Source organism: Panthera tigris, assembly GCF_018350195.1.
Source record: "Panthera tigris isolate Pti1 chromosome D3 unlocalized genomic scaffold, P.tigris_Pti1_mat1.1 chrD3_random_Un_scaffold_66, whole genome shotgun sequence".
NCBI lineage: Eukaryota > Metazoa > Chordata > Mammalia > Carnivora > Felidae > Panthera > Panthera tigris.
The window spans coordinates 86048-111684 of NW_024962168.1; the positions used below are offsets into that span (position 1 = coordinate 86048).

General features: G+C 40.7%; 1 protein-coding gene across 1 annotated transcript in view; it reads right to left on the bottom strand.

Moving 5' to 3' along the window:
* LOC102965978 (ankyrin repeat domain-containing protein 26-like) overlaps nucleotides 1-22995 on the bottom strand; it is a 105775-nt gene extending 82780 nt beyond the window's left edge. The window contains exons 1-5 of the mRNA XM_042977124.1: nucleotides 22745-22995; nucleotides 17956-18070; nucleotides 17622-17795; nucleotides 11525-11631; nucleotides 7543-7613 (exon numbers count right to left, since the gene is read on the bottom strand). Of these exons, the coding sequence (XP_042833058.1) occupies nucleotides 7543-7613; nucleotides 11525-11631; nucleotides 17622-17795; nucleotides 17956-18070; nucleotides 22745-22995 (718 nt within the window). The remainder of the gene's footprint in view (nucleotides 1-7542; nucleotides 7614-11524; nucleotides 11632-17621; nucleotides 17796-17955; nucleotides 18071-22744) is intronic.
* Between the last annotated feature and the right edge of the window lie 2642 nt (nucleotides 22996-25637).

Sequence of the window (25637 nt, forward strand, 5' to 3'; positions counted from 1 at the left end):
GCACATCACAGAGGAGGATGATCCCATGTGAATGCTATGTAGTGGTTCATGATGTCATTTTTCTCAACCCTCCCCATTAGGTGACACACATCTAGAAAAATCATGCTTTTTTTTTCATGGAAGGCATATATTATCAGATCCTCTACTGATGAGCAACAAAATAAAACCAAGGGCAAAGAATATCTTGAATGCCTACATTCAATTACTGGGGAATTTTAATTTTCTAAACATTCAAGATGTCCACTGTATGATTCTTACTATATGACACTCTGGAAAGAGCAAGACTATGGAGGTAAGGGTTGGGGTGAATGTAGGGATAAAGGGGCACAGCACAGAGGACCTTGAAGGCAGTGAAACTCTTTCACACGATACCACAAAGGTGGATTCACATCATTACACATTTGTTAAAACTCATAGAATGTATAACACCAAGGCTGAACACTAATGCAAATGAGAGACTTTGCCTGAAAATGATGAGTTAGGGTCCGTATAAAATGCACCACTGTTGTCAGGGTGCCTGGGCGGCTCAGTTGGTTCAGCGTCCAAGTCTGGATCTGAGCTCAGGTCATGATCTCACAGTTCATGGGATCCAGTCCTGCATCAGGCTCTGTGCTGACGGCACAGGATTCTTTCTCCTCTCTCCCTCTGCCCCTTTGCTGCTCACACGCTGCATGCTCTGTCACTCAAAACTAAACAAAGGAACTGAAAACAAGATACTACTCAAAATGGACCACTGTCGTGCAAGATGTTGACAACAGGAGAGGCTAGGCGTGTACGGGAGCATGGTATGGTATATGGAGACTCTGCACTTTGTTATATTTTGCTGTGAACTTAAAACTGCTGTAACAATAAGGCTCATTAAATGTAAAAAACAACAACAAAACACGGTATCCATTGAAGCTACTCTTACCATATATTAACGCATGATACAGTCACCTTCAAAATTAAGATAGATATGAAAGTAACACAGTAGGGGTACTGTCTCCCATATGGAATTATATGAAAATACATAAGGCAAAATACAAAAATACAAAAGTTATTTGTATACTTAGGAAAGAAGACAATTGGTGAATAAGATCAAATATCTTATAACTATAAACAGGAATTCAGCATTATATGAATCAAACCTGGGTTTTGCATATAATTAAGAGATTTTATTCTAATTTTAAATCAAAAATCATTATGTTGATCGTATCTAAGAATCATAAGGAAAGCTTAATCACATCAAAAAAGATTATAATGACCTAATATTGCCCTAGTCTTTGTTGTACAAATACCTACTTCATATGGATGATGAAACTGAAACCAGTACCATGGTAACCATCATATTACTTGCTAGTAAAATAAAATTTTAAGACGCCACCAAAAATTAAGTCAGGGCTATAATTCCTATGCAGAACAGATTTCATCCAGCAGGCCAAAGATGGCTACCCTCAGAACATCCTCCTTGAATGACTGGCCCTTGGTTGTTCCCTGGGATCTTGGACTTGAGGAGGGTTCCCACCATTTCCTAGCTGGTTAAGAGTGGCTCACTGTGCCTAAGTGCTGGTACAATCAATGTGCTTAAGGCCGTACACTTGATTTCCTTCTGGAAACCTGGAATTTTGGCACATGCTAAGGAGAAGATGCCTATGTGATTAGCGTTTGGTGAAAACCTTGGGCACTGAGTATCCATAAGCCTCGTACTGGCAGACATTTCACTTGTGCTGTCCTAATTTCATGCTGGAGGAATTAAGCACATCCTGCTAACTCCATAGAGAAAGGATTCCTGGAAGCCTGCGCTTGGTCTCCTCTGGACTTCACCCCATGCACCTTTTCTCTGGGCTGATTGGCCTTTCTAGCCTGTCCCCATACCAAACCACAGGCATGAGTACAACTATATGCTGAGTCCTGTGAGCTCTTCTAGTGAATAATCAAATCGGGGTGTCATTGGGGTGCCTCTAACACAACTGCGTTATATGAAATTTTTATTATTTGGGTTGATGACACGTGGTTACAGTCAGAAGGTTATGCCACAGAATACCTGTCCTGGAATCTCTTTTTCTTGGTGTTTGCCTAGAAAATTCCTACATTCCTATATATCCATTTGAAGAAAGGTTTCAAAGGAATAGGTGAAATCATGATGTCAGAAAGTGTGAAACAAGCAACAATCCTATTTTACTCAGAAAAACAAAAGAGAGAGAATCCTGGTGGTTGCCACTATGTTCTACCATATACAAGTTCCTCTCAAAGGTGAAAAATCAGTTCATTTTCTCCAACTCACTAGGACTTAGTTCATTTTTCTGGCAGATAGGAATCAAAGAAGTAACAGGGATCGTTCTAGAAAAAACAGAACTATCAGACCCAGTATAAAAACATACTACTGATTATATAATTTTTTTTGTTTCTTTTCCTTAATTTCTTAGAAAATTAAAAATATAGTTCACCTATTAAAGGCAATTATTGCCAAAATAATCAAAAAGTCATAATTACTGTGTCCAAATTGTCAGGGGAATTATCCACCCCACCCTGAAAACAGCAGATTTGAGCATTAAAGATCAATAGGACCCATTTGGGGGAAGGCAAAGTGAGTTATCTTCTATATAATTGGTTCAAAACTTGGTATTCCATTTGGCCATATATTCTTGTTAAGTCACAGCTTACCAATTTCTGAAAAAAAAATATTAAAGCAGTTCACTTTAAAACTGTACCCTACAAAAATTTCTACCTGACAATCCAGAAAATGCTTTCAATCTTGACAGGACATCATCACGGACACTATCACTATCAGTGTGTGTACAGGTAGAAAGTCGTTTTGCCTAAGAAACTCATAAATATGACACAACTTTGAGATTAGGTAGCCCAATGCCTTAGAAGGAAATATACATATATGTTCAACATGCATATGGTGGAAATGTATTCTAATAGTAGTAGATTCCAAGACAATTTTCCTTAGAGCTTTCTTTAGGGATGAAATTCAGAAAGGTAGACTAAAAGGAGAGATATCAGAAGAAGGACAATCAAAAGAAAATAAAGAGAGACAGCACTAACAACATACAGTCAGGTATTCAAACATAACAAAAAAGACACAAGCAAAAATAATCCCGTATTGACTTTGTTACTGACATCACTAGAATTCCCAAACTACTGAGAACTAGTAGATTCAGCGCATCACCTGACATTTTCTCCTTGTTATGGTATTAGTTTTCTGCAATAACATAAGGACACGAGGTCAGTTTCTCCACTCTGCTGCTCTGGAAAGTATTTCTGATCAAAACTTAAAACTGTTAAAAATACAGCTGTCTCGGGATTCCATTCCAGAGACAGGGCCTGACAGTGGCTTCCAGCTGTTGCTGCCAGATTTTTGTCTCAGTATTCATCCAGAAGAGTTCATCAAGGACTTGAGGAAAACCTCAAGTACTCCCACAAGAAGCAGGTAAGAACGACAACACTTTTCCTCACACTTGACTCCTAGGTTTTGACAGTTATGGAAAAATGCTGGGCAAGTATACTCACCAGGCTAGACCATTTTCCCTTGACCCTGCCTGGGTAGGTGTTGCATTTGCAAAAAGTTAGATAGGACCTTGGTGGATATGTTATTTTTCCACATTTGGACACCGAAAGCACCAACCACATAAATAAAAGGCCTTACAACTCACAAATTGTTCTTTTGAAAAGGTTACCACCAGAGAACTTTTAAAAGTTAAATCCAACTTTCTTTGTAGTAATTTGATAAAATACTCCTGCTTGAAATTTTTAAAAATTTTCTCAACATCACTTCCTCTAATTCCTCGCCTACTTTTTCCCTAGCACTCCTCAGTCTTCTTTACTAACTGCCACTCTTCCATCCATCCTCTCTAAATTGGTATTCCCAGGGTTTGTTCACTGGCCTTCACATTCTCCATGTTCTCCATCATGGACAAGCTCAATCTTTACCCAAGCTATGACTCTGCCTAATAATTCTCAGCAGATTATTTCACATCTGCACCTCCAATCTTGAAGGTCTATCTCCAGCTGGAAACTCCTATTATTCAATTATCTAAATACTGAGAATATCCTACATGGGTATTCCATCAAAGTCAACATATACAGAAAACTACTGGTCTTCCTCATTCCTGCTGCTCTCCTCTGTTCATCTGATAAAGTCCTACTCATTCTTCCTGTCCAATTTAAATGCTGGCGCACAACCTGGAAACCTCTGAATCTTCTGAGAGTTCTCTCTCACCCCCTAACTTTTTATGTTCAGGAATCACAAACTCATATTAACTGTACTGTTTCTGTCTCTGCTTTATCTTTCCCCTGCCACTGCCCTAGTCAAACATGAGTTCTTAACTGATGATTTTCACAGGGGAAAAAAAAAAAGCCACCAAATATTATTGTTATTTCTTAACGAATAAAAAAAATTTCAGCAAAACAAATGAGAAAGACACAAGGCCCAGAAAAAAAAATTAATGGAATAAACTGAACCCCCTTACGTTTTCAATCTACACAGCTGAAAGTTTCACAATGGACTAATACCAGGCTAAGAAAACAAGAGCTTCCTTTGCCTCCCAGTCTCTTTATGTGGTTTCCTATAACCTATCTTCCATACGAGGGTTCAGCAAACTACGGCCACAGGCCAAATCCAACCTGCCATCTGGTTCTGTAAATAATGTTTTATTGGGGCCTAGTCCCAGGTGTTCACTTACATATTGCTACGGCTGCTTTCATACTACAAGGGCAGAGCTGAGAGACCACATCACCTAAAATATTCACTGGCTCTTTAGGAAAAAGGCTTGGTGATCTGTATTTTATGCCATAACCAGAGTGTCCTAACTCAAATCTAATCTTCTTAGTCTTCTGCTTCAAATTCTCCAAAATCCCTATATCAAATACTGCTGCCTCCCTCCCTAAGAGCCATTCCATATTCTTCATTCTTGCTAGAGAATCACAACTTTATTTGGATATTACTGTCTCCATACACAAAGAAGGTGGCCTCACCCTGGCCTCAAAAAGAGAAAGGATTATTCTAAGCTAATCACAGTACCTGGTTTACCAGGGACCAGTTTAGGAATGAGTATGTGATGTAACCTAGTCTTTAAAATGCTAGAGGAAGTCTACTGCAAGACTCTTCCTAGTGAAAAGAAACACCTAAAGAAAAGCAGTCCTTCCCACCCACTGGATGTTGCCATGTGAGAATATGATACCTGGAGCAGTTGCTAATTAGCCATCCCGGAAAGGAGAAATAAAAACACCACCAACTCCAAAACTGAACAAGAGACGACTGGGATCCTGATGACATCACCGAACCATCAAAACATTTCTGGTTCCTACTGTTTTCGTCACTGTTAGAAGTCACCTATTATTTGCCGCTAAAAGCAGTCTACCGAAGAAACTTCCCAAGGCCTATCGGGTAAGATCTACTCCTCTCTATAGCACTGACAAACTTCCATAAGCTTGTCTTACCTAGGTATTCACCTCATTCCCAACCATTCCCATAGCACACGTTTTCTACAAGCAAAACCCAACTGCTCATAAATCCTGCTAAGTTCACTCATACACCTTCGCCTCTGCACTGCTGTGTACTCCGCCAAACACGTAATCGTGACAGTTTACAAACATTGTCAAACATACAAATGTTGGTCCTGCCAAACATTGTCATTCTGCCTCTCTACCTGGCAAACTGAACTACTCACCCTGCATGCTTACCGTAGATTCTACCCAGTCTTTGAAAACTCAGATTCCTCACCGTGAACATACGGTAACTGGAACAAACGCCAATACAAAATAACAATGATATTTATAAACTCTACGAGACTCTGGCACCTAGTAAGCACTAAAGAGAGTAAATAATACAAATGACAGGGATAACAACAAACTTCCTGGGGTGCAGAGACTGGTTTTTGAATGTTTGTATTCTACAAAAACAGGATAACACTTAGTAGCTAAAAGGCACTTAAGAGTGACTTGTGAAGTGAACAAATGGACATGAATAAAAATGATTCCTTTGAAAATTATTTTTAAAAACCACAGAAAATTTTCTGTTTCAAAAACCGCAGGGACAGCTCTATTCTGTTAGCACCTTTATGATCCAAACGCTGTCTGCTCGATCTTTGCCTTTCCTGTAACTTCCAAAACTAGCCTACAGAAGGTCTTTGGTAACAGTCTACCAAGTTAAAGCTTTCTTCCTACTTTTCAGATTGTACAGTGCACTAGGTGCCACAACTAGGGAGCAACAGTAGCTCTTTTTTGTGATTGTGAAACATCTTTGTGCTGTTATAATTTATGGAGCCCAAGTTGCCCTATTTGAATACTTATGAATATAAAATTTTGACTAATGGCAACAGACTATCTTATTCTAACAAAATTATAGTGTCATGACAGTTCTCCAAGAAACAGAAGAAAACATTGTTCTAATGAAATCAACATATCTCATTCTGAATTTCTTGTTATTTTTAAATGTTTATTTATTTGGAGAGAGACAGAGCATGCATGTACAGGGGAGGGGAAGAGAGAGAAGGAAAAGGGAAAATGCCACACAGGCTCTGAGCTGTCAGCAGAGCCCAACAGAGAAGTCTCACACAGGACTCCAACTCACCAACTGTGAGATGATGATGACCTGAGATGAAGTCAAGAGTTGGACACTTAACCGACACAGCCACCCAAGCGCCCCTCTCTTTCTGTTTTGATTTATGAGGAGTGAAGTTGATAATGGTGAGACCTTGTTGATACAATATGTGAAATAACCTACGCCTCTCAAAAAGGCATTGCTCTTCTTCAGTACTACTGGCAGCTATCTGTAAAAAACAATCTCATTGGCATTGCTGCACACTAGCTAAGTTTTGCAGTTCTTATTTTTTGCCATTTGTTTATGGTACCAGGAAAGTACTGTAGAATTCCCAGTTTTAGGGCTGGTTCATTTTTTAATGAGACAAATCACTAGGTAACAATATTTACTAAATATAATCCATTTGTAAACATTTTATAAAAGATCCATTTTTATAGCAAGTGCAATTTGGTATAATATGTTTATGGAGGAAACATAAAACATACTAACTTAAAAATCTTTTTTCCTCTGGGCACCTGGATGGCTCAGTTGGTGAAGCATCTGACCTTGGCTCAGGTCATGATTTCGCAGCTCACGAGTTCGAGCCTCACTTTGGGGTCTCTGCTGTCAGTGGTGGAGCTGTTTTGGATACTCTGTCTACCTCCCTCTGTCCCTCTCCTGCTGACTCTCTCTCTCTCTTTCTCTCTATCTCACTTTCTCTCTCAAAATTAAATAAACAGTTAACAAAGCATTTTCGTATTTATTACACAAAGATGTCACATGGTATTTTAGGGGTCATGACTAAAATAATGAATTTCTTTTCAGATAATACTGCCTCATATTTTCAATTACCTAAAGTTAACTTCTTAAATCATTCTGATCATTACACTCTAAAGAAAGAAATTAAGAAAGAAAATACACATGCAATTTACACATTGGTGTTCTTTTCTTCATTGTTCTTTCATTATCAAAACACCCTTACTCTGACTTTACCTATGTTAGGACCACCAAGAGCAATTCACTATGTAAAGTCTTACCTGGATTGCTATTTTGCAAAGAATTTTTAAGCATGATTTCTTCTTTATGGTGGCAAATTATTTTGTAACTGCTATGTATAAAAAAGGGTCATAAATAATATTACTATTTAATGCTCATATGAAAAACATTTACCAAATACATCAAATTCTTAGAGTATTTCAAATAATATCAGAGCAAATATCAAAACTTGAATTACCCCATATACTTCAAATTTGTATGTTCTAGAAGCTTTTCATTAAGTCTGTACTTAAAGAAGAAAAAAACAGGAAGATGAACCAGTCATGAATTGAGGGCATTCTAGCTTAGTAAATTAGAACTAGCTTGCCCAGGGCACCTGGGTAGGTAAGCGCCCAACTTTAGCTCAGGTCATGATCTCACGGTTTATGGCTTTGAGCCCCACGTCGGGCTCTGTGCTGATAGCGCAGAGCCTGGAGCTGGCTTCGGATTCTGTGTCTCCCTCTCTCTCTGCAACCACCCCCACCCCAGCTCGTACTCCGTCTCCCTCTATCAAAAGTAAATACACATCAAATAGTAATGAGAATAATTAGAATTCACTTGCCAGAATGGAAAGTGTTTGGAACTCAGAAGTCCTAGCTCTATAACCTATAGCTATTTGTTCTTGGAGAAGCCACTTCTCTTTGGCTCAAAATCCTCCTCTATAAAACAAGGGAAATTACTGCCTTAGTTTACAAGGTTGATAAAAGGATTTAATGAGATATTATACCCAAAACATGGCCTCTCAGGCCATGGCCTCTTAGGTGATGCTCATTACTCTGGGAAGGGCAATATGAGACCTTCCATGACCTCAGAAAAGATGCTCCACAGAATTTAAAGCGGTGGTCCAGGGGCACCTGGGTGGCTCAGTCCGTTGGGCATCCAACTCTTGATCTCAGCTTGGGTCTTGATCTCAGTCTCGTGAGCTCGAGCCCCATGGTGGACTCCACGCTGGGCATGGAGCCTACTTAAAAAAAAAGGCAGGGGTACAGATCTACTAACAAAGGAGAAAGGGAAGTCCGATCTCTTCCTGCAGCATCATTTGAACCTCTCTGACAGCTTAGAATGGTACCAACTAACATCTGGCCAAAAAAAGACAAACAAGATCCTCAAAGAGTAACTCATAAGGAAAGTCTAGGCTAAGATATGGGTTCCACATAAGGTCTCTGAGCGTGGAGGGACAGGGGTGTATGGCGAAAGCCAGGAGGCCCAGCTGCCCCAACAGGATGCTGGTGCTTTGGGATAGCTGCTGAGCATATGTGCATGTGCAGTGAACAAAAGAAACTTTGAAACTTTGAAATCTAAGTGTGGATCACCATGAAGACTGAAAAATCTGGATCAGCCAGGGAATCCTGGGAGCAAAGGTCAATCACGACCAGACTGCAGCACCAGTTTCAACAGCAATGTCGCAGAAACAGAATCAAAGGAAACCATAGAATGATCAGGATGTCCTTTTGTCCCCTCCAAATGACTTGTGAAAGAGGACTGTCTCTTTGGTCTTAGGGTGCTCCTTAGGTTCTTGGAAAATTCAAGGGACAGAGTACAGGAGTTAGCCCTCAAAGGAAAGTATAGGGTCTTCTACAAAACTGAACATTTCAAGACCCAAGTTACTAGTTCGAAAACACAGAGATGTAACATTATTTGTGCCCCATGGAAAGGGGTTATACCTGAAATGAAATGCATAGGGTTAGGATCCTGGAGGATAAAGGTCTCAAAAGTCCTGAGATAAAGAATTCTGCACATATTCCTACTTCCAACTAGTCTAGTCCTTTGCTTGATTTCTGGCTCATGTTGTGGACTAATCGACTGCCATTCCAAAACTGCCTGACCCAACTACGAAATCCCATCTGTTACATACGAAGTTAACAGTTAAATTATTTTAAACCTCAGTTTAGTAATAACTAGCATTTTAATACAAACACTTACAGATTAAAACCCTTAATATAAGCATATTCATCTGCAGTGCATCCATATACATCTTGAGGAAAGGGTTCAATACCTTGCTGAAGAAGTAGCCTGACTAAATTTGTTGAGTCATAATTTACAGCAAGCACGAAGGCTGTTATAACAGAGATAACTTCACTCTTAGGAATTTAGAGTTATTTAAACAGCTAATTTGATATACGTTATCAGGTTAATATCTTGCCTATGTGTTCAGAATCGACCATTTACATGTTTCAGTGTTCATATTTGTAAATGATCTCCAAGACTAAAATGAAGGAACAAAAAGGAAGCTTCTTGTCCCACTTGGGTAACGTATTATAGAGTCGCTAATTTAAAGTCCTTTGATAAACAAGAAACTATGCTGAGGTCACTTATCTGAATAGGTAAAGATTTTAAAAAAGAATTCCCCATGTCTTCCTTAATCTGATACAGTGCACTTCAAAGGCATCTAGAGAGGTCAAGTAAGTATAGAAACTATCTGCAGGCTGAAAATGATAATATTTTAATGCGAATGCTAACAAAATAGGCATAATTATAGTTAACGATGCTAATAAGCATATGGTAGGCACTAAATTAAATGCTATGTATATAAAATATTATTTACGCACAACCACCCTTGCAGGATATATTATCATCCTCCTTTTCATATCAGGAAACATATTTAGGGATGATACGTAATGCTCCCAAGGTCACAACACCTAGCTATGAATCAACCTAGTCTTGTGTGAATCTAAAGCACATCTCTTCCTTCTTTATCACCCATCTATAACTTATCCTCGTTAAAGGAAAAGTCTATTCAGTTAAAGTTATCTTTCATCTTTCTACTCCTACCAATTAAAAATAAAATCAAAAATACATATACTGGACATGAAAAAGGGTAAAACCTGATGAGACCTGGTAATAGTAATTAATCATCACTTAGAGATCACCTAACGACATCAGTATTCCTCAAAAAAGAAAAAAAAGCAATTTAAAGAAAAGTGTCATCCAAAAGACAAAACAACTCCTATTTATGTTTAATATGCATCTTTTTTTTAACATTTATTTGCTTTTGAGAGACAGAGCTCAAGCAAGGGAGAGGGAGAGAGAGAGGGATACACAGAATCCAAAGCAACTCCAGGCTCTGAGCTGTCAGCACAGAGCCCAACGTGGGGCTCGAACCCACGAACCGTGACATCATGACCACAGCCAAAGTCATAGACTTAACCAACTGAGCCACCCAGGCACCCCAATTTACATCTTTGAAGGAAAAATGTATATGAAGTAGAATTTCTTTTTTAAGTTTACTTACGATTTATTTTGAGAAAGAGAGACAGTGCACCCGAGAGTGTGGGCAAGGGGCAGAGACAGAGAGAGAGAGAGAGACAGAGAAAGAGAGAGAGAGAGAGAGAGAGTTTGAGAATCCGAGCAGGTTCTGCACTGTCAGCACAGAGCCTTATGTGGGGTTCAATCCACAAACCATGAGATGATCACCTGAGCCAAAGTCGGTTGCTTAACCAACTGAGCCACCCAGGTGCCTCTATGAAGTAGAAGTATAAAAAAATATCATAAAAGGGTTAAGAAGGCCAATATTGTGTCATAAAGTAAATTAAGAGCTGAGAGTCCACCCTTTATAAAACTGGTATGAAATCCCTTTAGTTAACACAAAATCATGTGCAGAAAAAACAAACAAATAAAAACCATTGCAGGAGCAACTGGGTGACTCAGTTGGTTAAGCATCAGACTCTTGACCTCAGCTCGGGTCTTGATCTCAGAGTCATGAGTTCAGGCCCAGCGTTGGACTCCACGCCGAGCATGGAACCTACTTAAAAATAAACACTGCAAATGACACGAGTCAACATCATCAAGGAATATGAATTCTGCTATACCCTGTTCTTCATGTGGCCCAGTCAGAAAAATTGCTTTCTGCCTAACTGGTGATGTGTTGACAGTTTTCACTATATAATTATAAATTAATCTTCTTCTTCTGAAGTTAATCTTCCTGACTTGAATAATTATTACCACTCTAGAACCATACTAAGGTTTAAAAGAAAACTACTGCACCTTTTTGATTTATCCTCTGCATGTATATTTGCTGCCTTTTCTACTAAAACTTCCACTACTTGCTGTTTGTTTTCATTTACAGCAACTAGAAGTGGTGTGAAGTTATCCTGTAAAAGAGCAAAAACAATTTAGAATTTACAAAATTAAACCTTTCCATACGGAATTTTAAAACATACAAAAGATCCTCTAAACTTAAACATATAATACAAAAAGTAAATAAAAAATGGCCTCTTCCTTCCCACCCCTGTGCTTTCACCTGCTGCTGCTCCTCTTTAAAATAGCCCTCCTCCACTGGGGCACCTGGGTGGCTCAGTTGGTTAGGTGACCAACTGCAGCTCAGGTCATGACCTCAGGGTTTGTGAGTTCGATCCCTGCATTGTGCTCTATGCTGACAGCGCACGGCCTGGAGCCTGTTCCAGATTCTGTGTCTCACTCTCTCTCTCTCTCTCCCCTCGCTCTCTCTCTCTCTCTCTCTCTCAAAAAGAAATACACATTAAAAATTGTTTTTGATAAAATAGCCCTCCTCCACCTTCTTCAACAGATTATATGCAGTCATTCTCCCAAATTCACTTCAAACACTGACTGGTTCCAAGATCGTTGCCTGTATCACATTACTTATGATGGTATACTGTAGTTATTGTTCCCTGTCTAAACCAAGAGCTTCTTGAGAGCAGGGGCTATTTCTTATCTCTATATCTCCAAACTCCAAAACGCAGCAGTAAATGCTTTACGTACTTTTACTGAATTAATAACCTAAATGATGATCTCTGGAGTAGTGTTTCTTAAATTATCTTCCAAAGAATACATACTTTGCCAGAAGGTAAGTACTATGTCCCAATGGAAAGATTTCATGATCACCTATGTTTGAGAAATATTATAAAACTGCATTATATGTCTGGCATTACAGAAATCCATTTAAATCTGCTCAATCCCCATTTGACAATCCTTTTTGTGGCAAACATTCACATTTGAGGAATCAGAGTTTCAGGGATATAGTTTGGAGAGCTTTCCGATAAAGGTGAAGCTTTTTCCAAAGTTATACAAACTTGCTTGTCTTCTGTCAGTGGTATCAGGATCCACTGACATCCGAGATGTCAACATAAGGCATTCCTGCTCCAAATGGGTCACTAAGGAGATGAGCTCAGAACTCCAAGAGATAAGCTTCAGATGAACTTTGATTCCTTAATATTAAATAGCCCATGGCCTTTCTCCTATGATAAAATGCTAAAGTTTTATCTTAACTGTTAGGAAGCTCAATATGAAATTTTATTCTCAATTATAATAATCCTGGGACCCTAATGCATATCTACTTCTAAAAAAATCTGTTTGTATTCTAGTTGCATTCCAGTTTCCACTGGAATAGCTACTTACTTTATATTTTAGGCAAAATATAAATCGGAAATAAAAATATAATGGTTTATCAATAAAAATTCAAACACTGGTTTCTACAGATCATTTTTAGCATAATGAAAGTGACTACATTATTTGCATTTTTAGGGAACAATGCTGACGAGAAAGAGAATATTGTCTGCAATAGGCATAACCTATTCAACTGTAACCATGATTAACGTAATACGGTTTGCAAATATTCCAATAGGAATACGATTATTCAAATTTTGTTTCTTTTAAAGTTTATTTATTTTTGACAGAGAGAGAGAGACAGAGCATGAGCGGGCAAGGGGCAGAGAGAGAGGGAGACACAGAACCCAAAGCAGGCTACAGGCTCTGAGCTGTCAGCACAGAGCCCCACACGGGGCTCGAACTCACAGACCGCAAGATCATGACCTGAGCCGAAGTCAGACGCTCAACCGACTGAGCCACCCAGGTGCCCCAGGAATACGATGATTTATAGTACACAGAAGGAAAAAGTGTCTTCTTTTCAAACTAACTTACAGGGCACCTGGGTGGCTCAGTCAGTTAAAAGGCCGACTTCGGTTCAGGTCATGATGTCATGGTTTGTGAGTTCAAGCCCTGCATTGGGCTCTATGCTGACAGCTCAGCCTGGAGCCTGCTTGGGATTCTGTGTCTCCTTTTCTCTCTGCCCCTCCCCCACTCATGCACGTGCTCTCTCTCCTTCAAAAATCAATAAACATTAAAAAAATAAATACAATACAAAAACAACTTAGAAAGTCGAACTTGGAAAATTCAATCCTATTCCGAAGACATTAACATAAAATACAAAATATATATTTTAAATCAATATGGATTGCCTTGAAAACCTTGAATCTTTATCAAAATAGACCATAAAACAGAGGTGCCTGGGTAGCTCAGTCAGTTAAGCATCTGACTCTTGACTTTGGCTCAAGTCATGGTCTCATGATTCATGAGTTCAAACCCAGTGCCTCCTAGGGATTCTCTCTCTCTCTTTCTCAAAATTAACTTAAAAAAAAAAATTACCAAGGTTTCTTTGTGTCCCAAAAGAGATCTGATTAGCACAGTCTAAACATATGTATTTATATATACATATATATGTATATATGTTTATACGTATATACCTATGTATATGTATATGTGTGTGTGTGTATATATATGTATATGTATATGTATAGATAGATCATAAAACAGTAATTGCAAATGTAATGCTTATGGAAGCAAAGTAGGTGACTCGAGTAAGTGAAGGCCTAAGTGGGGACAGTAGCAAACTGGAGACACACACGCCTCATATAAAAAGGGCAGCCGCTGGAATGCATACCAAACAGTAGTATGGGCTCAAAGTACCAGGTATGATTCTGTACGAAAAGTCTGAAATCCAGATTTCTGCATGAGTGTCATAATTTTTAACGTTGATTCAATTTATGGAGGAAACTAAACACATCCAGGGGCCAAATTTAGTCAATAGCCCACGGGTATTTTGGTTGTGCATAAAGCAAATATTTGTATGTAAATCTTTCCTGAAGTATGAGTATCACGTTTTACCAAACACTTAGGCCCCAACAGGTAATAAAAATTGCTATTAAGACTCATAAGAGGGGAGCCTAGGTGGCTTAGTCAGTTGAGTATCTGACGCTTGACTTCAGCTCAGGTCATGATCCCAGGGTTGTGGGACTGAGTCCTGCATCAGGCTTGGCACTGAGCTTGGAGCCTTCTTGAGGTTCTCCCTCTCTCCCTCTGCCCTTCTCCCCCACTCGCACTCTCTCTGTCTAAAAGAATCACAACAAAAAGACTCGTAACACCCACTTTAAGATTTTTCCCAACGCTTATTAAAACTGCAATCTTTCTGTGTTTAATTCTCCCTGACTGCTAATCAAATAGACCAATTAGTTCACAACTATGCTGAAACTAAATTATTAAAACAATTCCCAACTGTATTGTCACTAACTACATTTCCATGTTTAAAACTACCATTTGGATTATGCCAGGGCTATATGAACTTAACAGACATCATAAGACAGTCTGTCACATAGCTTCAACTAATAAAAAAGATTCAAGATTTTCTCCTATTGCAATCAGGAAAACACTGCTTGTAATAACCAAATGGCTATGAATAGGAGAGAGAGAGAGAGAGAGAGAAAGAGAGAGCAAGCGTGAGCGAGTGGGGGAGGGGCAGGGAGAGAGACTCTCATGTGTCTCTGCACCATCAGTGCAGAGCCCAATGTGGGGTTCGAACTCACAAACCATGAGATCACAACCTGAGTGGAAGTCGGACGCTTAATCAACCGAACAACCCGGGTACCCCTCCCTTCAGTAGTTAGCTTTTTTTTTTCTTTTTTAAATGTCCACTTATTTGTGAAAGAGAGAGAAAGAGCACGAGCAGGGGAGGGGCAAAAAGAGAGGGAGACTACAGAATATGAAGCAGGCTCCAGGCTCTGTCTAAGCTGTCAGCACAGAGCCCAACACGGGGCTAGAACTTGTGAACCGTGAGATGATGACCTGAGCCTGAAGTCAGACGCTTAACCGACTGAGCCACCCACACACCCCAGTAGTTCTTAAGCAAGAGTTGTAGCACAGTCTCAAAAAAAAATATTTCTAAATATCCATGTCTATGTATACATGTTACTAGATTTACTCAAACTCTTCAGGGAAGAGTTTAGGCTTGTAAAAAAAAATTGAAACTTCCCCAGGGCACTGGGATTCACCACCACGATTCTAGCTGAGAGCTGGTGCAGCAGACAATCACATCAGTCTCATCTATGTGGCCAACTCCCTCTATCATTTGAAGATTTAGCCAAAAGAATGACTTCAAAACTGCATTTAATTTCCCTGAGCAGAGGTAGAACAGGGACTAAATGTAAAGTCAAAATGCAGCTTGATTTCATTACTTTTAAGCTTCTTACTTCCTATCAAGATATTCTAGATTTCAGAACGGAGTTTAGACTCTTATCTAAGTGGCTGTTTCTGCCAGAATAGGATTATATGACAGTTAATTATTTGTTCTTTCCTCTCCTTGCCCACTTCATCAACCACCTGTTCACTGCCAATCTGATTTCCTCTGAGTCCTCCTACACTTGGTCTCTAGGCAGGTTTACAACTCACTCTTTCCCTAAGTAACAATTATTCCCCTTGAAAATTGAAGACTCCTTGACTAAACATATAAACTGAATGGAAAAAAATAATAAAACAAACAGCCTCTTCTTGTTATTTTCTCTCATTTGCCAAATTTCCAAATTGGCCCACGTAGTTCGGACTGCTCCCTCCTTTCCCCTTTTTCCTCTTAAGCCTTGGCCAATAAAAGATAAATCCCATTTTTATAAATCACTTTTTTATCAAATGTGAACTTGTCAACAGCAGCAACATTTTTTATTGTAAAATACATTTGTTTTCTTTGAGTTTTAAGACAAAGCCGAGGGCAAATTTTGCTTTCCTGTGTTGTTTTTCACTAATAAAAAAAATTGGATGGGAAAAAATATTTGGAAACAAAATAAGTTTTACCTTTAACAAATATATTGTTTTCATAAATATTTGCCATAAATACATAAACCAAAGCAGTATTCTCTAATGTTTCTTTAGAAGTATCCTTATTTAAAATGAAATCTTAGGGGTGCCTAGGTGGCTCAGTTGGTAGAGCATCCAACTTCGACTCAGGTCTTGATCTCATGGCTCATGAGTTCACGCCCTGCATTGGGCTCTGTGCTGACAGCTGGGAGCCTGGAGCTTGCTTCAGATTCTGTGTCTCCTTCTCTCTCTCTGCCCCTCTCCCACTCTTGTTCTGTCTCTGTCTCTGTCTCTCTCTCTCTCAAAAATAAATAAAAAATAATAAGAAGGAAGAAAGAAAGAAAGAAAAAACAAAAGAAAGAAAGAAAGAAACGAAAGAAAGAAAGAAGAAATCTTAGATAAATAAGTTGTTTCCAAATATTTTCATTCAGGGAATACTTGAGCTTCCAAATACATAAAATTGACCCAACCTATGTCAACCAAGGGTGTTCCTTTAGGGGCTTCAGCAGTGAGAGGTAATGCATGTCAAAGAAAAGGCAGGTGGGCCAGCAAGTGTGGCCATCATCTACTCCCCATGTACAGCTACAACCCTGCTGAGGAGCTACACAAGGTTGAGCGGGAGCTACTCTCTGAAGTGGGACACCCCAACATGGTACATGGTTGGCCAAGTGGCTACCAACACAAGTAGATGCCTTTGCTGGATGTCAAGACATGACCTGACCCCAATGCCCTCATCTTCAGAGCACCGGGGCCTGCAGTGCCCAGCATCTACAACCTGCTGCTTTCTCCTCCCGCATGCACACATCCAAGCTCTCCCTGCTGGGTCTGGGTCTCCATTCCTCCTCCCACCTATCCCCAGCAGCACCCCTTGCCTAAGCCCCTGCATAGCACCCAGCCTCCATCATCAACTCACTCCCCTCACTAGACCTTTAGTCCTTTATGGGCTCTGAGACTACCATCCACTTATAGGCACTAATGGAAACATTTTCTTGCTGGGGTGGAAGGGTGGCTGGGAGATACAACTTTGCCCTTTCTGTGGGCACTACCTTTTTCTAGATCTCCCTGACTTGGCATTGGAGTTATTTCCATGATGACAGGGCCTGATGGATAGAATTCAGTGAGTGAGTGTGTGTGTGTGTGTGTGTGTGTGAAATAAAACATTTTGAGGCTAAAATATTCATGTATATATATAAAATTTCAAATAATGTATAAATTAGTTCTTTACCTTATTTCTTTCTTCAGTAATCGCATTGTATAGCAGCAGCTTCTCTATTATGGATATATTATCACCAAAGGCCGCATAGTGGAGAGCAGTGTTGCCACTCACATCCCTAATATTTGGATCGGCACCATTTTCCAATAGTAGGTTTACACATTTCTCTTCTTGGCACTGTACGGCCTGTCAGTGATATGCCAAGAAACAGAGTGTAAATTCTGAGAATTTAAAGTAAGCATGCCACAGGTTTCACCGATTCGTTTTGTTTCAAGGCAATAAGTTCATTTCATTCTAAGTAATGACATCAAATCCATCTCAGGCAGACATAGCTGCTACTACACACCTTCATGAGAGCTATCCTGTTTTCATGATCACAGAGGTTAAGATGGCATTTCCTCTCTACTAGGAGGGTCACCACTTCTGGATGGCCATTGGCACAGGCCAAATGGAGAGCAGTCCTAAAAAAGTGAGAGGACTTTTTAGGAAATGATAGTGCACTCTCTCAAAACATGCAGTTAATTCAGGAAATTGTAAACATTAAGTAGCATGTTATTCCTATGCCTCCAAAACAAAGATTCAGTTTTCCTCTGGAGAAAGTACAATATTTAGTAGTGATGACTCCTCACACTAATAAAAGAGCAGCCTGTTTGAAGAGAAAGAGCATGACCTCGGGATTCAGCTCCACTTGGGTTTCAATCCTAGTTTAACTCTGCCACTCACTAGTTATTGCTTAGACTTATCCTCAATGTCCTCAACAAAAGGGGATAAAAATAGTAGTTGTCTCGGGTCCCCTGGCTAGCTCAGTCTGAAGAGCATGTAACTCTTGATCTCAGGGTCGTGAGTTTGAAGCCCTACAGTAGATGTAGAGATTACAAAAATAAAAAATAAAAAAAAAAATAATAACAAAATGAAATGAAATGAAATGAAATAAAATACATAGTAGTTATCTCACAAGACCTCTTTGTGATGCTTAAATGAGGATCTATGCAAGTATTTAGAACACTTCCTAGCACAAACAACATCTCAATAGTTGTTGGATAATATAATTTTTACCATTACTACCGCTTTAAATAGACAACACTTCAATTAGGTACCTTGATACAGTTATACCTACTTTGCAGACACATTTTAAGGATTAGCAAGAATACTGCAACCAATGATTCTAAGATGCTCATTTTGTCACATTTTAATATCTCTGACATTGGAATGCAATTTATAACTCAAAATGTCTTACAAATGTAACTGGCAGGACTTTAAAAAAAAATTTATTGGTACATAAAATAGTGGGACACCATAGAATCTTGGTGCCTTCCATTATGTGAAATGATGGTATATACAATAGGTCTATTGCAGTTCTAGTCATATGATTGGCATTTACATAAATTTTAGTTCTGAAAAGCATTATAGGAAAAGAGGACTAAATTAACAAAAGGAAAACATTTTTAAGGACTTCTTACTTTGCCTCTCAAGAAAGTTTAAGCCAAAGGAAACTCAGGATTCCAATGACCAGGAACAGCTCATTTTATTAAATATTGAGGTCTACAGATTGTACGAAAATCAAGTATTTCCAATGATCAATATTAGTACTTACTCCTCTCATAAATTTCAAAAGGGCAGGTAAAGATTATCTTTTACAATTTCCTATCTTCAGAAACTTTGAAAGGAAGGAGGAAAACTTCCATTGAGATTAAGTCCTAATACTTCAATGTAAAATTTCTCATCTTAGGGGTGCCTTGCCGGTTCAGTCAGTAGAGCATAGGACCTTGATCTCAGGGTTGTAAATTTGCCCCACGATGGGTGTAGAGATTACTTAAAAATAAAATCTGGTGCAGAGCCTGCTTTCGATGCTCTGTCCCTCCTCTCCCTGTCCCCCTCCCCCTGCTCATGCTTTCACCCTCAACAATAAACAACACTTAAAACATAAAGTAAACAAGATAAAAGCTGGGGCACCTGGGTGGCTCAGTCTGTTAAGCGTGCAGCTCTTAATTTGGGCTCAAGTCACGATCTCATGTTCACTGGCTCAAGCCCCGTGCTGGGACTCTTTGAAAAGTGTATTGGAAAAGTTCCTGCTTTCAGCACGGGGTCTGCTTGGCATTCTCTCTCTGTCCCTCCATTCCCCCCACCCACACCCCCACCCCACCCCTCTCAAAAAATAAATAAATAAACTTAAAAAATAAAATCTTTAGAAAATAAATCAATAAAATTTCTCATCCTGCTCATACTGTGCAAAATGAAGTCTTTGAGAACAAAAGGATATTGGGTAGAGTATGTCCACTATATAATATATGTGCAGGTTCTAGTTGATAAATAAATGGATGGAAAGAGTGGATAAATACAGTTGGAGAGTTCAATAGTTTTAAAGAAAAGGTATATAAAGGAAAGCATACTTCTGAAACAGTAAATAATCACTTATATTTGCTAGGTCTTATTTTTTCATAAGCACACAACTAATATATTTTACTTTCATGATTAATATAAATCATTTACCTATTACATGTAATAAAGCTACCTATAACAGAAAACATATGTATATGCTTAATATATGCATAATAAAATCTACAAGTGCAAATAAAAATTCTCCCTTTACTTCTGAAGAGCCAAAAGTTGTCCAGATATGCCAATCCTCAAAAAACATTTTAATTAACTCATTTTTCTTATTTTACATCCCAAAATATTTTTAACACAAAGTGAGAAATTATTTTTATGTATATAAGATTCATATTCTTGCTCTTCTCCAGGATTACTTCAACGACAATAAACCTTTCTGCTGATAATAAACTTTTAATAGGACCTTTATACACCTTTTCCTGTAGAAAGCACAGATTTTCTTTGAAGGAAAAGAAAAATGCATGTAAATACAAAGGCTCATAAATCACAAATGTCATCACATTTTGTGCATTTTTGGGCTTAACATAAAACCGTAGTCGGCTTGTGTGTACCTATGATCACACTGATTTTTGTTCTCAATGATCAACTAAAGCACAGCTCTGCATCTCTGTGTATGTCTATTATCTATGCCACCTTCAATGATCACATATCCATCTTATGGATGTAATGCCAATTACTTATAAAAGCCATTATATGAGTTCTTCTTAATACATTGCTATTTTAAATAGTGCTGAGAAAAACAAAATGTATGTTATTTATCCCTAGTGATTTCCTAAAGATATTTTAGTAGAAATAAAATTGATGGGTAAAAGGAATACATATTTTTTAAATGTGGTACTTACACCAAATTGTCTATTGGAAAGTCGAAAACAACTTAAACTTTAAGTGGCAGTATAAGCCCCATCACTCTATTTTCACAAAGGTTGTAGATGGAAAACGTATTTCACTCCCTTTTTAACTTAAATTTCTTTTTTCCCAGGGACACTATATTTCCCTATGTCCACTGGTCCCTTGTAAATGTGCAAAGAAGTACTTTGCACGATTTCAAATTACAGATTTTTGTTTGTTTTGATTTCAAAGACTTCCCTGTAAAACGAAGATATGCTTTGTTGTCTGATACAAATATGTTGTAAATATTTGCAAGTGCATTGTCTTTTATTTTAATAATATTATTTTCTGATAGAGGCTTTTAGGTTTTTATGTTGCTAAACCAATCTCCAGAATTCTTGATTTAAAATTTTTTTAATATTTGTTTATTTTTGGGAGACAGAGACACAGCGTGCAAGCAAGGGAGGGGCAGAGAGAGAGGGAGACACAGAATCTGAGCGGTCAGCACAGAGCCTGAAGCGGGGCTCGAACCCACAAAGCATAGGATCACGACATGGGCCAAAGTCAGACCGCTTAACCTACTGAGCCACTGAGGGGCCCCAATTTTTTTTGAGAGAGAGAAAGAGAGAGAAAGAGAGAGAGAGAGAGAGAGAGAGAGAGACAAGACAGAATCCTAAGCATGCTCCACATGGACAGCAGGGAGCCTGGGGAAGGGCTTGAACCCACGAACCCCTGAGATTATGACCTGAGCCGAAATCAAGAGTCAGAGGCTTAACTGACTGAGCCACCCAGGCACCCCCAAAAGTCTTGCTTTTCAAGTCATTCTTAAGATGGGTAAATAGGCATTTGTGGGGGTTTTTTCTGTTACTTTTCTTATTTTGCATATTATAATTTTTAAATTTATATCCCATCTGGAACTTACTTTAGGGAGATAAAAGTCTAACAAGTTTTCTCCAAATCGGCTGCTCCTCCACTACTTACGAATAATTCACCTTTTCCTACTAATATGAAAGGTCACCAGTATCAAATTCTAAAGTCTTATGTATATTTGAGCGTTGGTCATGTTCTACTCTGTACCACTCCTTTATCTGTCTTTTCAGCTGTTTGTAAATGAATAATTTGTGGAAATTTAAGGTACATTTTGATATCTGGGAGGGAAAATCTACCTCCTATATAAAAACATAAGTTCTTAGGTTAATTCCAGTTCATTAACATACAGTGTTCTATCAGTTTCAGATGTACAAGACAGTGAGTCCAAAAATTTCCTTAATGACATCACAAGAAGAGCATGTGTAGCTCAAAATTCTTAAAACCAGGATGCTTTCATTTGCTTTATCTAAAACTGACAGATACAGGAAGGGTACACATTTTGAGAAAAAGGAGTCCTCTTATTCAGAGCCATCTTCCACTTCAAAATGTCCTTCCAAGGTCCCTCAGTAAATAGCACACATACCTAAGTGTACACAGACATAAACTGGATACTGGATTCTGTCCCAAGAATTTCTAGCCCAGAAGTTGATTACAGGAATTATTTCTCCCATTACGCACTTTTCTATGTATGACATTATGGTATGAAAATGAGTCCATTAAAAACAACATGTTGTCAACACTTAATTTTGTGTGTATTACTATTGAAATTTGGGTAAATCACGTCAAACTTGAGAATCAAGTGGTCTATTCAGGAATTAACGTGTACGTGCCAGGGCAGCTGAAGATTTTGTTTTTGCCGCTCACGCTGTCGGCCTGGGTGCTAGACCACGTAGGGTTCCCACGACCGAGGGGCAGCAGGACCTCAGGAGGGAAGAGAACCCAGATCCCCGAGGGAGGGCTCGGACGCACAGGCAGAGCTAGGCCAGGTGTGCTTTTCTCCCAGGTCCGTCCCGCCTCCTCCCTGCCAGCCTCCAAGCCCCTATTACCTGTTCATCTTGTCTCTATCATCCACGCCATTTTCCCCCAAGAACAGAATCTGGTGCACTTGCACTACGTTGCCCACGCAGGCAGCCTTGTGGATCTTTCTGAGATCTCTGTCTCGGATGTGGTAACCCAGCAGCAAGTTGTCAATTCTATTATTCTTCTGCCCAACGCCCCTGCCCTGCCTCTGCAAGCCAGAAGCGAAGCCCAAGGGCGACACGCCCTTCTCCCTCCCGAACCCCCAAACCCTCTTCATTGCGAAGCCTGCGGGCTCCACAGAGACTTCACCCCGCCCTCCCTTTCCACTACCTCCCGAGCCCAGCACTAGCTCCGGAGATAGGCCAAACCCGCCTGGCCACAACACCCCAGCAGTGAGGATCTGTGTTTGGGTGTCTGCCACTTCTCAGTAACCGGAGGCAAGCAATACCGCCAAACACAAGCGCGCTTGCGCACTTCAGAAGAGGCAATCACTGCGCAAGCGCACAGAGGCCTGACTGTCAAGGGTACCCACAGCTCCGACGCTCCCCCCAGGCCCAGCGCAAAGCAACGAACGGAGGGGAGGGGACTCCGGTGGGGGGTGGGGCGGGGGCCCAAGCCGGACCCCAGCACACTTCTCGCCCCACAGCGCCTCCCGGGGGACCCCTACCCCGCGCCGCGGCCCGGGGTGCAGCCAGGCGGCTGTTCCCGGACCGTGGGAAGGGGTGGAGGTGGGGGCGTGAGGCGGGGATAGGGACCGGGACCGGGGCCGCAACGCCCGCTAAGCTGGGAGCCCACTGCAGCCGCCACCGGATCCCGGGATGGGGCGAGAGGCTGCGGCGGAAGCCAGCATCTCCCAGCCTGGGGCCCCGGTGGCCGCGGAGCCAACGCCGCCGCCGCTGCCTCCGCTGCTGAGACCAGGCTGGAGATGAGTGAGTTAACCCTGACGTCACTGGGGACCCGCGCCACAGCCCCTCCATCCCCGCACTCCTGGCCTTTCGCCTCCATCTCCTCGCTTCCAGCGCAACCCCTCCCCCCCACGCCGTCAGGGCTCCCACAGCCCCCTCCCTCCATGAGCGTGACCTTAGGGGCGGGAGCAGGAGATATGGGCCAGGGGGTTGGGGACATGGAGACAGGGAGATGGGGGCGGGATGCCAGGGAGACTACTCAGCTCAGACGCACCCCCCAGGCCCAGCGCGGCGCAGCGAACGGAGGGGAGGGGGCTCCGGTGGGCGGTGGGGCGGGGGCCCAAGCCGCGGAACCCAGGGGGAGCCAGCACCTCTGCTCGCCGCGCTCGGGTCTGGCCTCGGCACCCTTCTTGTCCCACGCGCGCCTCCCGGGGGGCCCCTCCCCCGCGCCGCGGCCCTGGGTGCAGCCAGTTGGCTGTGCCTGAACCGCGGGAAGGGTCTTCATTTATCACCGATACTCATAGCAGCACATAAGCAAGACCTCTGCTTCATTGTGACTGATCCCCCAAAGCAGGAACGTGGCCTGTTCTTCATTATTGTCCTTTGAATGTTTCTCCACTGAGCCACTGAGATAATTACACTTTCTTTAATGTTTATTTATTTAGGAGAGAGAGACAGAGAGAGAGGGAGAGAGAGATGGACAGGGTGCAAACAGGGGAGGAGAGAGAAAGGGAGACACAGAATCTGAAGCCAGCTCCAGGCTCTGAGCTGTCAGCACAGAGCCCAAGGCAGGGCTCCAACTCATGAACCGTGAGATCACGACCTGAGCTGAAGTCAGACACTTAACCGAGTGAGCCACCCACGCACCCCATAATTACACTTTCTTAATGTGTTTGTAAGTTCCTTTTCATTTTCTTCCCCAAGTCCACACACACGCACACACACACACACACACTCACATGCTTTTTATCTGGGTAAAAGCCATTAAAATTCCCTTCTTCCCTCATTTACCTTTTTAAGACATTTATAAAGAATTTCAAAAAAAAAAAACACAAAAGAATTTCAAATAGTCCTCATAAATTTTCTAGCAGTATGAATCATATAGTAGGTGCAGAGTATATGTTCCTTGAGTTAACTAACTGGACGTTTGCTCAAAGGTAGGAAGATAATAATAGGTCAGATGGTATGTGGGAGCCTTGTGTTTGCTCCTGTGTCCCCCTGCTTCCCTTTGCCCTTCACTCATCTCTCGCTGCCTGACTGAACCAACACCTGCTTATCCTTAGGGGCTACCTACCAATGTCAGCTGATACCATGGAGACTTGCACAGATTCCCTCTGCATAATAAAAAATGCTCTCTTCTCACCTACCACTTATACCAGCCACAATTGACTTTACCAACAACACTGTCTTGTTTAAGGGCTCTGATTTCACTCAGCCCAGTGAACACCTGAGAACATACTAGAAAGATCAGGGCAATGCTATATTACCCACAGAAAACTCAACTGCATTAGGACAATGAGTGAGACCCTCTCTCAAATAACAGGATTGCTCATGTTTGTGTTTCCACAGAAATTATCATGGGGGAAAAGGAGACCAGTAAACCAAGAAACATACTCTTAACTACAGAGAACAAACTGATGGTTACCAGAGGGGAGATGGGTGGCGGAATTGGGTTCTATAGGGGATGGAGATTAAAGAGTGCACTTTGTGATGTGCACCGGGCATTGTATGTAAGGGTGGAATTACTGAATTCTACACCTGAAACCAACATTACACTGTATTTTAGCTAACTGGAGTTTAAATAAAACTTTAAAAAATATTCTATATTAGCCATAAGGAAAGGCCCTGTGCTTAAGTGTCCAAAGCATCACTGTGCTTCAAATGACATTCTTGTCCTTCATACACAATAGAGTAACACTTTCCCCACATTTCTGTGTCCACACTTGTGCTTTACTGCTGAAAAGTACCCTTTGCTCAAAGAGGGTTTTAGAAAGCTCCTTGGGGATATGTAGTC